The following is a 15,546-nucleotide window of genomic DNA, read 5'->3' on the forward strand; positions in this document are numbered from 1 at the left end:
CTGATCTTCAGTCTGAAGACTGGTTTGATGCAGCTCTCCACACCTTATCCTGTGTGAGCCACATAATGTCTGAATAAGTACTACAACTGACATCTGTATTAATGTGCGTGCTGTATTATCATCTTGGCCTCCCTCTATGATTTTTATCTCCCACACTTCCCTCCAGTACTAAATTGGTGAACCCTTGATGTCTCTGAATATGTCCTATCAACTGTTTGTGGGTCAAGTTGTGCCACAAACTTCCTCTCTCCCCAGTTCTGGTCAGTACTACCTCATTAGATACTTGGTGTACCCATCTGATCATCAGCATTTTTCTGTAGCACTACATTTCAAAAGTTTCTATTCTCGTCTTGTCTAAACTGTTAATCGTCCATACACAGCTACACTTCAGACAAATAACTCCAGAAAAGACTTCCTAGCACTTAAATCTATATTCGATGTTAACAAATTTCTCTTCTTCAGAAAAGCTTTCCTTGCCATTGCGAGTCTACCTTTTATATCCTCTCTACTTCGGTCATTGTCAGTTATTATGTTGCCCAAATAGCAAAACTCATCTACTATCTTAAGTGTCTTGTTTCCTAATCTAATTCCCTTAGCATTACCTGATTTAATTCAACTACATTCCATTATCCTTGTTTCGCATTTGTTGATGTTCATCTTCTATCCTCCTTCCAAGACCCTGTCCATTCTGTTCAACTAAACTTCCAAGTTCTTTGCTGTGTCTCACAGGATTACAATGCTGCTGACAAACCTCAGAGTTCTTCTTTTATCACTGAACTTTAATTACTATTACACATTTTTCTTTGGTTTCCTTTACTGCTTGCTCAAGGTACAGATTGAATAACATCAAGGATAGGCAACCCTGTCTCATTCCCTTCTCAGTCACTGCTTCCCTTTCATGCTCCTCCACTCTTCTGCTGTCTGGTTTCTATACAAGTTGTAAACAGCCTTTCACTTCCTCTATTGTACCCCTGCTGCCTTCAAAAATTTCAAAGTGATTAGGCCTATTCCAGTCAACATAGTCAAAAGCTTTTTCCAAGTCTACAGATGCTCTAAATGTAGGTTTGCCTTTCTTAAACTATCTTCTTACATAAGTTGTAGGATCAGTTTTGCCTTGTCTTCCGACAGATCTTCACCAATGTTGGCCTCTACAAGTTTTTCCATTCTTCTTCTGTAAAGAATTCATGTTAGTATTTACAACCAATACTTATTAAACTGATTGTTCAGTAATTTTTACACCTGACAGCAACTGCTTTCTTTGGAATTGGAACTATTAAATTCTTCTGGAAGTGAGGGGGTATTTCGCCTACGTCATACATCTTATATACCAGATGGAAAGAGTTTGTTATGTCCGGCTCTCCTGAGGTTATCAGTAGTTCTGATGGTATGTCATCTACAACTGGGGTCTTATTTTGAATTAAGACCTTCTCCTGAGGTTATCAGTAGTTCTGATGGTATGTCATCTACAACTGGGGTCTTATTTTGAATTAAGACCTTCTCCTGAGGTTATCAGTAGTTCTGATGGTATGTCATCTAAAACTGGGGTCTTATTTTGAATTAAGACCTTTCAATGTTTTTGTCACATTCTTCTTGCAGTATCATATCTCTCATATCATCTTCCATTTATATCCTCTTCCATTTCTGTAATATTGTCTTCAAGTTTAGCTTCCTTGTCTAGACCCTCTATATAGCCCTTCCCCAATCAGCTTTCTTTTCTTTGCTTCAGACTGGTTTTTCATCTGTGTTTTTGGTATTCACACAGCTGTTTCTCTTTTTTCGAAAAGGCGTCATTAATTTTCCTGTAGGCCCTGTCTATTTTTTTCCCTAATGAAATCCCCCCCCCCCCCCCCCCCCCTGCAGGCCCGGGGGTTAGAATAGGCCTGAGGTATTCCTGCCTGTTGTAAGAGGCGACTGAAAGGAGTCTCATACCTTTCGGCCTTTATGTTATTGTCCCCTGTAGGGTTTGACCCCCATTTTCAAAATTTTCCTGAAGAGCGAACCAACTGGGGAAGAGCACCTTACATGGTGCATCATGTCCATCGTGCATTGAGATCTTTATCCCACTTTCTCATCGTGGCATTACAGTCCTGCTCGTCCTCCATGTTTTGAGTGAGGACACTTTCATGAGTGCGTTTGCCTACACCCACTATTCAATGTCATTTTCTGCACCGAAAATGATCATGGAATTCGTTGCACCTCATATCCAGCATGGTGGCCAGTCTGTTGTGGTGGAACCCATGTACCCTGTTGGTTGTAGTCCCATGACTACACAGGGATAGCTCTGCTGATGCCTGTGCCATTAACTCCCCATGTATGCCAAGGAGTAGATGCCCGTCACCTTGGGGCATCAGGACTCCCAGCAATGGCCATCCTGCCAGGTGGCCTTTGCTGTGGTTGGGTGGTGCCCATGGGGGGGGGGGGGGGGGCCTGGTCGGAGTGGGTGGCATCAGGGCGGATGACGCATGATGAAGTGTACCACGTCATCACTTGCTGGTGATCAAATGCCGGCAATCTCTAAGCATTCAAAGTCTGAGTACAAAGCAAGGAATTATGGTCCTAAATCGTCCCCCTCCCTGGCCACACCATGGGAGGAATGTCAGGCTAAGGGTGGCAGCGAACCTCATTCGCCCCGATACCTCATATGTATGAGAGCTGATGGAGACTCCTTTGTCTTGATGAAGCTTCAAGTCAGGGTTAGTCTTGATAAAAACGGCTTCCTCTGCCCAGTCACGGGCATTACTAGCTTGTGACAATCTGGGGGACGTTTCCATTACCGTCATGCTTCATAAGAGCTTAACTATGGTTCAGGGTATTACATTCTGCAGGGACTTTCTTTTGCAGTCTGACGATGAGCTGCGTGCCAACTTAGAGCGATGATGGTTCATTTTGTCCAGCGCATCCATTGGGGTCATAGGGATAATCAGGTTGCCACAGGTGCCTTCATCTTTGCCTTCAAGGGTGACACATTACCCAAGAAGGTCAAGGTGATGCTCAACCACTGTGATGTCAAGCCGTATATCCCTCCCCCAATGCAGTGCTTTAAGTGCTGGAAGTTCAGCCATATGTCTTCCCGCTGTACTTCCAGTATCACATGTCGGGATTGTGGATGTCCATCGCATCCCAATACTCCAAGTACCCCACCTCCCATCTGTTCCATTTGCAGAGAGCATCACTCCCCTTGCTCACCAGACTGCAGTATTTTACAGCGAGAAAGGAAAATCATTAAATACAAGACCCTGGACCGACTAACCTACACTGAAGTCAAGAGGAAATTTGAGCGCCTACATCCTGTGGTTATGACTTCCTCTTATGTCGCCGCTACGAGAACAGTTATAGCCCCATCAGTTCTGCAAGTTCCATTCAGCTCTCAGAGCTGTCAGACTCCACCTGCTCCCTTGATGGTGGGGGGCACTTCCCTCCCTGTTGCTCCCACACCACCTACCTCGGGAGCACAGTCCCCCCAACCATTGGGAACACCAGTCCCCACTTCTCAGCTGGAGAAGCGTAAGACATCTTCGGCTCCTCTCACTAGGAAGGGGCCCCATGGGTCACTCGTTTCCCAGGCTTTTGCTAGTGGAAAAGATGACACCCACCAGTGGCTGAAGTGCCCAAAAGCAGCTGGTTGTTGGGCTTCACAATCATCCTCAGTCCCGGAGACTGAATTGGTGAAGCCCTCCCAGCCAGAGAAACCCAAGGATCAGCGAGAGAAATCCAGAAAGAAGACCCCCAAGACAAAAGGAATTGCTGTGGCACCCACGCCACCGCTGCCTACAAGCTCTGCGTCTGAGGATAAGGTGAAGATTCTGGCGTCCGCTGAGGACCTAGATCTCGCCAGACCCTCAGACACAATGGACATAGCCTTTTCATGAAATAAGTCAGTGGCAGCAGGTGACCCTGAGGCACAGACTGCCTCATTGTCTCGTGCCTTCCCAGTCTCACGATCATCGACTGTTAAGCTTTACACCTGCTTTCTGCATTGCCCTCCAGGAAACCTGGTTCCCAGCAGTGCAGACCCCTGGACTTCGCGGATACAGGGGATATTACAAGAACTGTAGCAAATATATTAGTGTCAGGTGGAGTTTTGTTCATGTCCTGAACTCAGTATGTAGTGAACCTGTGCCTCTTCAAACTCCTCCTGAAGCTGTGGTTGTCAGGATATGGACGACACAGGAAATAACTGTCTGCAATGTATATCTCCCTCCAGGTGGTGCACTACTGCTGAACGTATTGGCTGCACTGCTTGATCATCTCCCTGAACCTTTCCTACTTTTGGGAGATTTTAACGCCCATAATCCCTTGTGGGGTAGCACCATGTTTACTGGCCATGGCAGAGATGTTGAAAATTTACTGTCCCAACTCGACTTCTGCCTCTTAAATACTGGGGCCGCCACACATTTTAGTGTGGTTCATGGTAGTTACTTGGCCGTTGATTTATGAATTTGCAGCCCAGATGGGCACATGATTACCTGTGCAGTAGTGACCACTTCCCCATCTTCCTGTCACTTCCCTGGCATCATGCCCACAGACATCTACACAGATGGGCTTTGAACAATGCAGACTGGGTACCCTTCACCTCTGCTGTCGCCGTTGAATCTCCCCCACATGGTGACATCGATGTTGTGATTGAGCAGGTCACTACAATGATAATTTCAGCAGCGGAAAATGCGGTCCTTCATCTCTAGGGTGCCCCTGGCGAAGACAGTTCCTTGGTGGTTGCCGGAAATCGCTGAGGCAATTAAAGTGTGTCGGCGAGCTCTACAGTGACATAAGCAGCACCCTTCCCTAGAGCACCTATCAGCCTTTAAGCCGCTCTGTGCTCGTGTTCGCCTGCTTATAAAATTACGGGAACAGGAGTATTGGGAGAGGTAGGTCCCGACCATTGGGTGCCATATGTCACCTTCCCAAGTCTGGACAAAGATCAGACGTCTTTTTGGGTACCAGACCTCAACAGGTGTTCCTGGTGTTAACATAAATGGCGTGCTCTCTACTGACACAAACACGATTGTCAAGCACTTGGCTGAGCACTATGCTCGAGCCTATGCATTGGAGGACTACCCCCCAAATCTTTTCCACCCTCAAACGGCGGATGGAAAGGAAAGTCCTCTAGTTTACTACACACCACAGTGAACCATATAACACCCCACTTACAGAGTGCAAGCTCCTCAGTGCCCTTGCACATTGCCCAGACACAGTTCCTGGGCCAGATCGCATCCACAGTCAGATGATTAAACAAGTGATATCTCCTCATCATCTTGAACAGGTCTGGTGTGATGACATCTTTTCATTGCAATGGTGGGAGAGCACCATCATTCCGGTACTAAAAACCGGTAAAAATCCACTTGATGTGGATAGCTATCGGTCCATCAGCCTCACCAACGTTCTCTGTAAGCTGTTAGAACCTGTGGTGTGTTGGCAGTTGGGTTGGGTCCTGAAGTCATGTGGCCTACTGGCTCCATGTCAGGGCGGCTTCCGCCAGTGTCGCTCTACCACTGTTAATCTTGTGTCCCTTGAGTCTGCCATCCGAACAGCCTTTTCCAGACGCTAACATCTGGTTGCCGTCTTTTCTGACTTACGTGAAGCATACTACATGATCTGGTGACATCATATCCTTGCCACATTGTATGAGTGGGATCTCTGGGGCCCTCTCCCGATTTTTATCCAAAACTTCATGTCGCTCCATACTTTCCGTGTCCAAGTTGGTGCCTCCAATAATCCCCCTGTATTCAGGAGAATGGCGTTCTGGAGGGCTCCACATTGAGTGTCTCTCTATTTTTAGTGGCTATTAATGGCCTAGCAGCAGCTGTAGGGCTGTCAGTCTCCCCTTCCCTGTATGTGGATGACATCTGCATTTCATATTGCTCCGGCCAGTACTGATGTTGCTGAGTGGTGCCTACAGGGAGCCATTCACAAGGCACAGTCATGGGTTCTAGCCCATGGCTTCCAGTTTTCAGCTGCGGAGTCATGTGTCATGCACTTCTGTCGGCGCCGTACCGTTCATCCGGAACCTGAACTTAGTCTTTATGTCAATCCACTCACTGAAGTGGAGATGTACTGATTCTTAGGACTGGTTTTCGATGCCTGATTGACTTTGCTACCTCATTTTCACCAGCTTAAGCAGAAGTGCTGGTAGCACCTCAAGGCCCTCCGCTGCCTGAGCGACACCAACTGGGGTGTAAATCGCTCTACGCTGCTGCATCTCAACAGAGCCCTTGTTCAATCCCGCTTTGAGTATGGGAATCTGGTTTACGGTTTGGTGGCACCCTCAGCCTTGCGTTTACTCGACCCAGTGCACCGCTGTGGCATTCGCCCAGCATCTGGAGCTTTTAGAACAAGTTCCGGAGCTCTGAAGTTCATTACACTGACGGCTTGATGACTGATGGTAATGTTGGCTTTGCCCATGTCCACAGAGGCCATATTTAACAGCATTCCTTGCCCGCTGGCTGCAATGTATTCACTGCAGAGCTTGTGACCATATCTCGTGAACCGTTCCTGTTCTGGTGAGTCATTTCTTGTCTGTTCTGACTCCCTGAGCAGCTAACAAGCTATCGACCAGTATTACACTCGCCATCCTTTGGTAGGGAACATCCAAGAGTCCATCTCTGCCTTGGAATGGTCCAAGTGGTGTTTGTGTGGACCCCAGGACACATCGGAATCCCAGGCAAAGGACTTGCTAGCAGGCTGGCCAAACAGGCTACGCGGAAATTGCTCCTGGAGATGGGCATCTCTGAAACTGAGCTGCGTTCTGTCTTAAGCCTCAAGGTTTTTCAGCTTTGGGAGCCGGAGTGGCATAACAGTGTGCACAACAAACTGCATGTCATTAAGGAGACTGTGAATGTGTGGAAGTCTTCCCTGCAGACTTCTCACAGGGAATCAGTTGTCCTTTGTTGGCTCCACATTGGCAGTATGTGGCTCACACATGGTTACCTCCTGTGTCGCGAGGACCCACCTCAGTGTCACTGTGGCTCTCAAATGACAGTCATCCACCTCTTGCTGGTTTGCCCACTTTCCGCCCCTCTGCGGCGGACTTTTAACTTTTCCAGCACTCTACCTTTGGTGTTGGGCAATTATGCCTTAACAGCAGCTTTAGTTTTACATTGTAGCCGTGAGGGTGGGTTTTATCGTTTGATCTGAGTTTTAGCGCATGTCCTTTGTCCCTCTGTGTCCTCCACCCTAGGGCTTTTAGGGTGGAGGTTGCAATATGTTGCAGAGTGGCTGGCTTCTCCTTTTTTTACTCTCATGGTCAGACAGCTGTGGTAATCTGCTTTCTTGTTTTTAATCTCTTCTCCCTGTTTCTTGCGTGTGTCTGTGATTTTCTTGCCCTGTTTTGTCCATTGTAGTGTTTGTTGACCTTCTGGCGTTATTGTGGTTCTTCCTTTCTCCTGTTATTGTGCTGTAAGTCTTCTTTGTTTTCTACTTTTCCTTGGGTATTGTTCTACACTGAACAAGAGATCGATGAGACCTCTCAGTTTGGTCCCCCTCCCCCCTCTCTTTTAAACCAACCAACAAACCAACTTAGTGAAATATGCTTCTAAATCCTTACTTTTGTCCTGTAGCCAATCCTGCTTAGCCATTTTGCACTTCCTGTCAGTCTCTCTCTCTCTCTCTCTCTCTTTTTTTTTTTTTTTTTTTTTTTTTTTTTTTTTTTTTTTTTTTTTTTTTTAGCATTTGTATTCCCTTTTGTTTGCTTCATTTGCCGCATTTTTATGTTTTCTCCTTTCATCAGTTAAATTCAACATATCTTGTCCTATCCAAGAATATCTACTAAACCTTTTGTTTTACCTATTTGCTCCTCTTCTGTCCTCACTATTCCATCCCTTAAAGCCACCCTTTATCTTCTACTGTATTCCTTTCCCCTGTTCTAGTTATCTGTTGCCTAATGCTCCCTCTAAAACTCTCAACCTCTGGTTCTTTCAACTTTTTCAGGTCCCATCTCCTTAATTTCCTACATTATTGTGGCCAGAGTCCACATCTGCCTCTGGAAATGACTTACACTTTAAAATCTGGTTCTGAAATCTGCGTCTTGTTATCAGTCTGAAAACATCTGGTGTCTCCAGATCTCTTCCATGTTTACAACTTTCTTTCAAGATTCTTAAACAAAGTGTTAGTGATGATTAAATTATGCTTTGTGCAAAATTGTACCAGTCGGTTTCCTCTTGCATTCCTTACCCCCAGTCCATATTCGCCTACTATTTTTCCTTCTCTTCCATTTTCTACTATCTCATTCTGGTTCCTCAGCTAGTTGGCCTGTAACCTTGTATTGCTGTTGTGAGTATGGCCTTCGTGTCTATCCTGGCTATGATAATACATTCACTATGCTGGTCATAGTAGCTTACCCACATTCCTATTTTCTTTTTCATTATTAAACCCTTTCCTGTATTACTTCTATTTGACTGTATTTTATCACTGTTTGACTTCCTGTGTACAGGTAAAAAATTTCTCTCTCTCATGCACATGTACATACACATGTACTTGGCAGAACTCTTCTAACTGCTGATTGGAGTCAGTGGAAAAAGTATCCAGATAGTACATCAGTTTGCTCTGGCACATTCAGATTTTTGTTAATGTTGAAATCAAAAGACACTAATGAATGGGTATCAGTGCTTGAAACATTATGCATTACATAAGATTTCTTTGTTTAAACTTAAATTCACAGTCTTGCTAAGTTCAACTATCAACACCACTATTTATAATAGCCTAAGCAGAATATAAAAATATTAAACCACCTCTTCTTTGCTTTGTATGTTGCAGGTGTTGTATGCTAGAAATGGGTTGAGGCTGTCTCCACAGATTCGTCAGTGCCAGAGGTCTCTATCAGCTGGTGTGGAGGCAGTCTCAAAACCGACCTCTCTTTACGATTTCACAGATGAGGAACAAATGATGAAGGAAACAGGTTAGTTTTTCTAATAAACTATTGTCGTAATTTATATCTATCAGAAAGCAGATCAATATGCCACTACCTGCTTGCCTATGCAATGTGTATCTAAGAATTGTTTAGTTATGAAGCTCAATTTGAGAAGTTTGAAGATTGGTGGTATAGCTTGATGAAATTATTGATAGCACCAGCAAAGACATTCGTCAAGAGGCAGAGCAAGGGTGGTGTATGCAGTTCTATGGTGTTTGTCAGCTGAAATTTCCCATAAAGTGTGGCTAGTATTTCCTAAGTCAAAACCTTGGCAACTGTGACAGCTTTTGCAGAAATAGATGTAGTGACCATATCTAGGGATTTGAGGGTGGTTTTTAATACAGAAGTCACACGTTGATGTGGTCAGCATATTCGGTGCAACTCCCAATGTGGAAGATGTAAGAAGACTGGAAGCTCGGAGTGGAGATATCAACACAGGTTTCCGCAGGAACAAAGTAGATTGACACAGGATGGGATTCACACCCGGACAGTAAACATAAGCAGGAACACTGTGACCTGTGCAGCAGTCCCAGTAGTGTGGTGTAGTGCAGTGCTGGAGATGTGTGTGTGGAATTAGTAGTGGATTAGTGTATGATGGACTTTGTAGGAGGAAGGCTATGTAAGTTCTTTATTGGATACAGGATCACAGATATCTGTGGCTAGTCTGGGTGTATTTGGGATAAGAAATTTGAACCCCACCTCATTGTAAACTGATTGGCATAGGTGAGATAATGTTCATTCATTCATTTTGGCGTAATGAACTTCTGAGTAGGAAAAAGACTACTGGACTCGTGTGGAAGTATTTCCTCAAGTTGCAACAGCTATGATTTCATACTAGGACTGGATTTTCTCTGTAAACATCACACTGAAGTCGATCTGGAATGGCACCTGGATGGTGTTCAACTCTGTTGAGGTACTACTGCTCAGAATACTGAAACGCCACAAGGCATACCCCAACATCAAGGAAGCCACCAAAATGGCGTGCATGGTCCCTTAGAATTGACTTGCAGGATAATATACTGCAAGGTAAAGGGAAATTAGTCTGGGTAGCCTCAATATATTGTGTGTAATAGAACCGTTAGTGGGAAATGAAGAACTGGACAAATCAGTGTTTTGTTTGCCATAGTTTATCGTATGTGTAAGAGGTTGATAGAAGCTGGGTAGTGTCTATCAGCATGGATAATTTTGGTTCAGTGGAAGTAGAGCTATGATGAGACGCACTGATGGCCAACCTATTAGAGGTACCAGAGGAAGAAAAGGTAGATAGGGATATGGATACAGAACAGTATAAGGCAAGACAATCTATGTCTAGTCACACTGTGGGGAAAAGTATCACATTTAGAAGGAAGAGATGGATAAGTTGTTAGATAAATATGGGGAATTGTTTAATTCTTTCGAACTAGTGCCAGGAAGTCTATAATGTAGCATAAGATTCCCTCTGAAAGTGCAAAAGAATCCATACAGAGTTCCACATTACCTTCAACTGGTTATGGAAGAATTTATAAACCAAACTATGTGGTGGGATTAGTACCAGACCTTTAGGAGTGCCAGTAGGAATCGTATCTAAGAAAAGCTCAGGTGGGAGTAAGGCATACCAGTTTTGTTGTGACTGTTGGCATTTAAATCAATGTACAGTAACAGATGCATACCCAAAGCTGCAGATGCTTGAGATAAAATGGGGCAATGTCGTTGTTCTTCAACTGAAAACCATACCACAATTTTTCTGTTAAACTTCATTGCAAATTATTTGACTTGTCCTATATCATTATGAATACAATTGCTGGTGGACACACAAGCAGAACACGAAGCAGAATGTGAAAAACTGTGTGCCTTGTGCACAAATAACTGATCATAGCCAACAGCAGAGTCGTGGCAACTGTTTCAAATAATTGGTAATGAATATTCTTTGACCCTTCACACAAATACCAATGGGGAATAGGCATGTTTTAACTATTATTCATCACTTTTTGCATTATGTATCTGATTGCTGTGACAAATTGACTAGCAGAGACAGTAGTGCAGGTAATGGTTAACCACTGAATCTTGAATTTTGGCGTTCTGGAAACTATGATAACTGATCAGAATACTAATTTTATGTCTTTATGAAGCAATTATGTTGGCTCTTCATGCATTCAGAAGTTGAGGACAAGGGCACTGCATCTGCAAGTCAATGAGAGAACAGAGTGAGTGTACAGGACAAAACAGAATGTTAAGTAATTATGTGAACAGTCACCATAGTGACTGGGACATTCTACTGCCATATGTTGACCGGCTTACAACTCGAACATGCATCAGATTATGGGATTGTCGCCCTGTGATGATGTCTGTGGTTTGAAGATGCCTCCCCCCTCGGAGTTATGTAAACTGCCCCTGGGTGAGGATGTTACAGGTATCCAAAATTTTCCATTGTTTTAAGGGTCACATGGCAGCAGGTGCGGAACACAAATGCCAAAGCCCTAGAGAGGCAAGAAGGTGCACAGAAAGGGAAAACCAAGCTGCCTTCATGCCTGGCAGTGGGTGATTTAATCAGCCCATGTTTCGAAAAGTAAAACGAAGAAATTCATTATGTGATACTAGGGTTTCAATCACATGATTGAAGTGATGTCCCTGGTAAGTGTTAAGAGTACAGCTCCTGACTCGTACTACTGGAGTTCATCCATTTAAGGGCACCCCTGAAGTTCTGCCTCAGTTGCTGTCAGCTCTTGCCAAAGGGAGAAGGAAGTGGTAAGATCCAGTGAAATGGGCAAATTTCCGCTGTGGTTACATCTACCTACCTGCACACCCCAAGGTCACAAGGCATTCTAACTGAGGATGCCCCTAATGTGTAAAGAGTGCTGGTTTTAGTGCTACATAACCCACTGCTTCTAGCCTTGGAACTGCTACGGTATTGAGCTGAACGAATCACGGTATGTCCTGTTAAGTTGATTTGTACCATTTAATGGTCGTTGTGAGCTCATGCAAGTGCTTATTGCCATAATTGCGCTGCTGGCTGTAATCAGCTAGTGCAGCAATTATCAAAATCCAGGATGCTTTGGCAGCATTGTAACAAGTGGAGCACCTGACACAGGCATGGACATGTCAACAAGCCTGCCCAGATGCGTATAAATGGTGGCCATCCACAGGCAAGTGGCATTGGATAGTGATTGCAGCAGGCTGTCTTTCCTCATTTGCCATACACTGGAGCTGCTATCTCTGTTCACCATCCTATGGGACCACTTACTTGGGATGGGTCGAGCTAAGGCCCTCTGTCACCAAGCCATTGGGCATTTTCAGACGTGAGGCCCGGGTTCATACCCAGATGTCACCACTGCCAATGCGTGCCATGGCAGACCATCAACCTTCATTTCTAGTGGCGTAGCTAGGCCAGAGTGTCGCACCAGCACATGATGCAGCTGCACTTCCACCACCCAGGAATGCCGATCAGGCAAGGTCCCACACTTCTGTGCCATGTTTGGAACAGCAACCACTGGCATCTTTATGACAATGCATTGCCCACGAAGGACTATGGGTTCAAAACCCACCACCCAGCCTGCCGGATGCAGGCACAAGACTTCTGTACTAAACTTTTTATTGTAAATCAGTGAATGAATAAATCAGCTGTCTCCAAGCTGTACGTGACGGGAAATGCTCACACCTGCACACTACAGAATCTGATACCCTACAATAATTTTGGAGAGCATTAAACTGATCCCAGAATACTTGTGATATGGCAGTGACTTTTTCCCAGGAAATGGATAGTTTTACATCACATTTTATGCTTTTAAATAACATAATATAAAGAACTCGACCCAAAACTATGCATGCATCTTTTGGTCTGTAGAAACTAAAAGACTAATGCTTTCCTATTTTTCTTGCAGTGGCGCGGCTTGCAGCTGAAAAGATAGCACCTCTTGTCAAGAAGATGGATGAAGAACATAAAATAGACCAAAGTGTGCTGGATGCTCTCTTCGAAAATGGGGTTTGTTGCAATTTAAAATTTTAACTGTTATTTGGTAACGTGAAGTGGTGGGAGCTGGTCTTGCAGAATCACAGTAGAGTCTCTATCATCTGGAAACACAGGAAACAAGTTAGATAGTGAGGAGTGACCCTGTGGCTCAGAGGTGTCGGTTGGAAATAGCCTTACTGTCATACTTCTACACCAACATTAAATCAGTAACTATCCTTCAGATGAGTGGTTCACAACCTGGGTGTAATTACCCCCTAAGGGGTAAAATCAAATTTTCTGAGGGGGTAAAAACATTATAGTGCAATTATATTTCAGTCGCGAAGCTAAACAATCTGTAAAGACCGCTACTATTATCTCTCTTTCGTAAGACTTACGTGTGTGTGTGTGTGTGTGTGTGTGTGTGTGTGTGTGTGTGTGTTTTGACAAAGGCCTTGTTGGCCAAAAGCTTATTTTGTGACATCCTTTTTATTGTGCCTATTCGCCACTTAGGATCACCACTATATGGTGATTTTATGAACAACATTTTCCACACATAGTCCACATACTAAACACGCACTTTGTACTTTGTACTATACATCACATACACAGACATATGTTATTAAAATGCCTTTTCAGAGCTGTTGGTAGTTCTCGGAATAGACTAGAAATTGCTTTATTATGCACTTCACGACAATAAAAGAACTAATTGAGAGCTCAAGAGTAACTGTGCTGAGATATCAGAGCCATGGGATAGCGATGTGCGCACACAATACAAATGATGGTACACCTTAACAAGGTGTAAAAGGGCAGCGTATTGGCGGTGCTATAATTTGTACTCAGGTGATTAAAGTGAAAAGGCGTCCGACATGATAATGGTCACATGACGGGAATTTGAATCTGGAATGGTAGTTAGTGCGAGAGGCATGGGTCATCCCATTTCGGAAATCGTTAGGGAATTCAGTACTTGGAGATCCATAGTGTCAAGAGTGTGGCGAGAATATCAAATTTCAGGCATTCCCTCTCACCACAGACAACACAGTAGCCGATGGCCTTCACTTAATGACCAAGAGTATAGAGGCATTTGCATAGAGTTGTCAGTGCCAACAGAAAAGTAACACTGTGTGAAACAACCACATAAATCAATGTGGGATGTACGATGAACATATCCATTTGGACAGTGCAGCAAAATTTGGTGTTAATGGGCTGTGGCAGCAGATGACAGAGGCAAGTGCTTCTGCTAACATCATGACATCGCCTGCAGTGCTTCTCCTAGGCTTGTGACCATAGATGACTGGCCAGCTCAGATGAGCCCTGATTTCAGTTAGTAAGAACTGATGGTAGGGTTTGAGTTTGTTGCAGACCTCACAAAGCCATGGACACAAGTTGTCAAAAACGCACTGTGCGAGCTGGTGGTGACTCCATAACAGTGTGGGCTGTGTTTACACTGGAATGGATTGGTTCCTCTGGTCCAACAGAACTGACCATTGACTGGAAATGGTTATGTTCGGGTACTAGAAGACCATTTGCAGCTATTTGTGAACATGTTCGCAAACAATGATGGAATTTTTATGGATGACAATGCACCCTGTCACCAGGCCACAAATGTTCACGATTGTTTTGAAGTACATTCTGGACAGTTTGAGCAGATGATTTGACCATCTACATCGGCTTACGTGAATCCCATGGAACATTTATGGGACATAATCAGCAGGTCAGTGGGTGCACAGAATCTTGCCCAGAAAAAACTTTGCACAGTTATGGATGGTTGTAGAGGCAATATGGCTGAATATTTCTGTAGGTGACTTCAGTCTTGTTGGGTCCATACCACATTGAGTAGCTGCACTGCCTTAGTGTATGTAAGACTACCACACTGCAGTAGCACCTGCATGGTCTCAGAAAGGTTGGGAACCACTGCTTTAGATCAATGCAAAGCAATCATCCACCAAATTGCTAATGCCATAAGGTTATTGAGAGAGTATGAAGAATTCAGTCACACATTACAAAGTTGGTTAGCATTCCTGTCTGTAGTAATTGGGGCCCCAGGTTGAATTCCTGGTCATGTCTTTCTCAACTCAGGGACTGGGTGTTTGTGTTGTCATCATCATTTCATCACATATCACATCAAATCTCGGTAATCATTTTTGATAAATTGTTACTAGACAATGGCATGCTAGCATTTTCAAAGACAAAAAGCCAACTTCTCTAAGTGGAAAAAATTCTCTTTAGTAAGGAATATTGCTTGCCTGAACCCCCCCCCCCCCCCCCCCCCCCCCTGCTCTCAAAGACAAATTGAGAAATGTGGCACTCTTGTTAAGTCAGTTTTTCCAATATGCTAGTATAACTGAAATGTTACCTTCCAATCTAACATACGCCCTGGGTTATACTACAGGGATTTCATATTCATTGGCTTCTTTCAACTTACAACCAAATACTGTAGTGACCTTTGAGCCTAACCTATACCTTAGGCTACGCTACAGATCAGTTTCACCACAGCCTGCTTTCCAACAAATGCGCAAAAAAAAAGGGAGAAAAAAATAAAAGAATTGATGTTCTGTTCTAGTCATGTTAGCACTTGTATTACATCATATGCCACATCATTCGGAACCCCTCTTGTGATGGTAATATATCGGATCTAATGGTAACAAATAGACCTGACCTCTTTGAGGATGTCCACTTCAAAACTGGTATGTGACCATGACACTGTTGTGGCAACAATGAT

General features: G+C 44.1%; 1 protein-coding gene across 1 annotated transcript in view; it reads left to right on the forward strand.

Annotated features, from left to right (window-relative positions):
• Window positions 1-15,546, forward strand: part of LOC126088632 (short/branched chain specific acyl-CoA dehydrogenase, mitochondrial) — a 63,095-nt gene that overhangs the window by 11,173 nt on the left and 36,376 nt on the right. Inside the window, exons 2-3 of the mRNA XM_049906851.1 lie at window positions 8,749-8,890; window positions 12,760-12,860. Of these exons, the coding sequence (XP_049762808.1) occupies window positions 8,749-8,890; window positions 12,760-12,860 (243 nt within the window). The remainder of the gene's footprint in view (window positions 1-8,748; window positions 8,891-12,759; window positions 12,861-15,546) is intronic.

The sequence above is a fragment of the Schistocerca cancellata genome, chromosome 1 (genome assembly GCF_023864275.1).
Source record: "Schistocerca cancellata isolate TAMUIC-IGC-003103 chromosome 1, iqSchCanc2.1, whole genome shotgun sequence".
Taxonomy (NCBI): domain Eukaryota; kingdom Metazoa; phylum Arthropoda; class Insecta; order Orthoptera; family Acrididae; genus Schistocerca; species Schistocerca cancellata.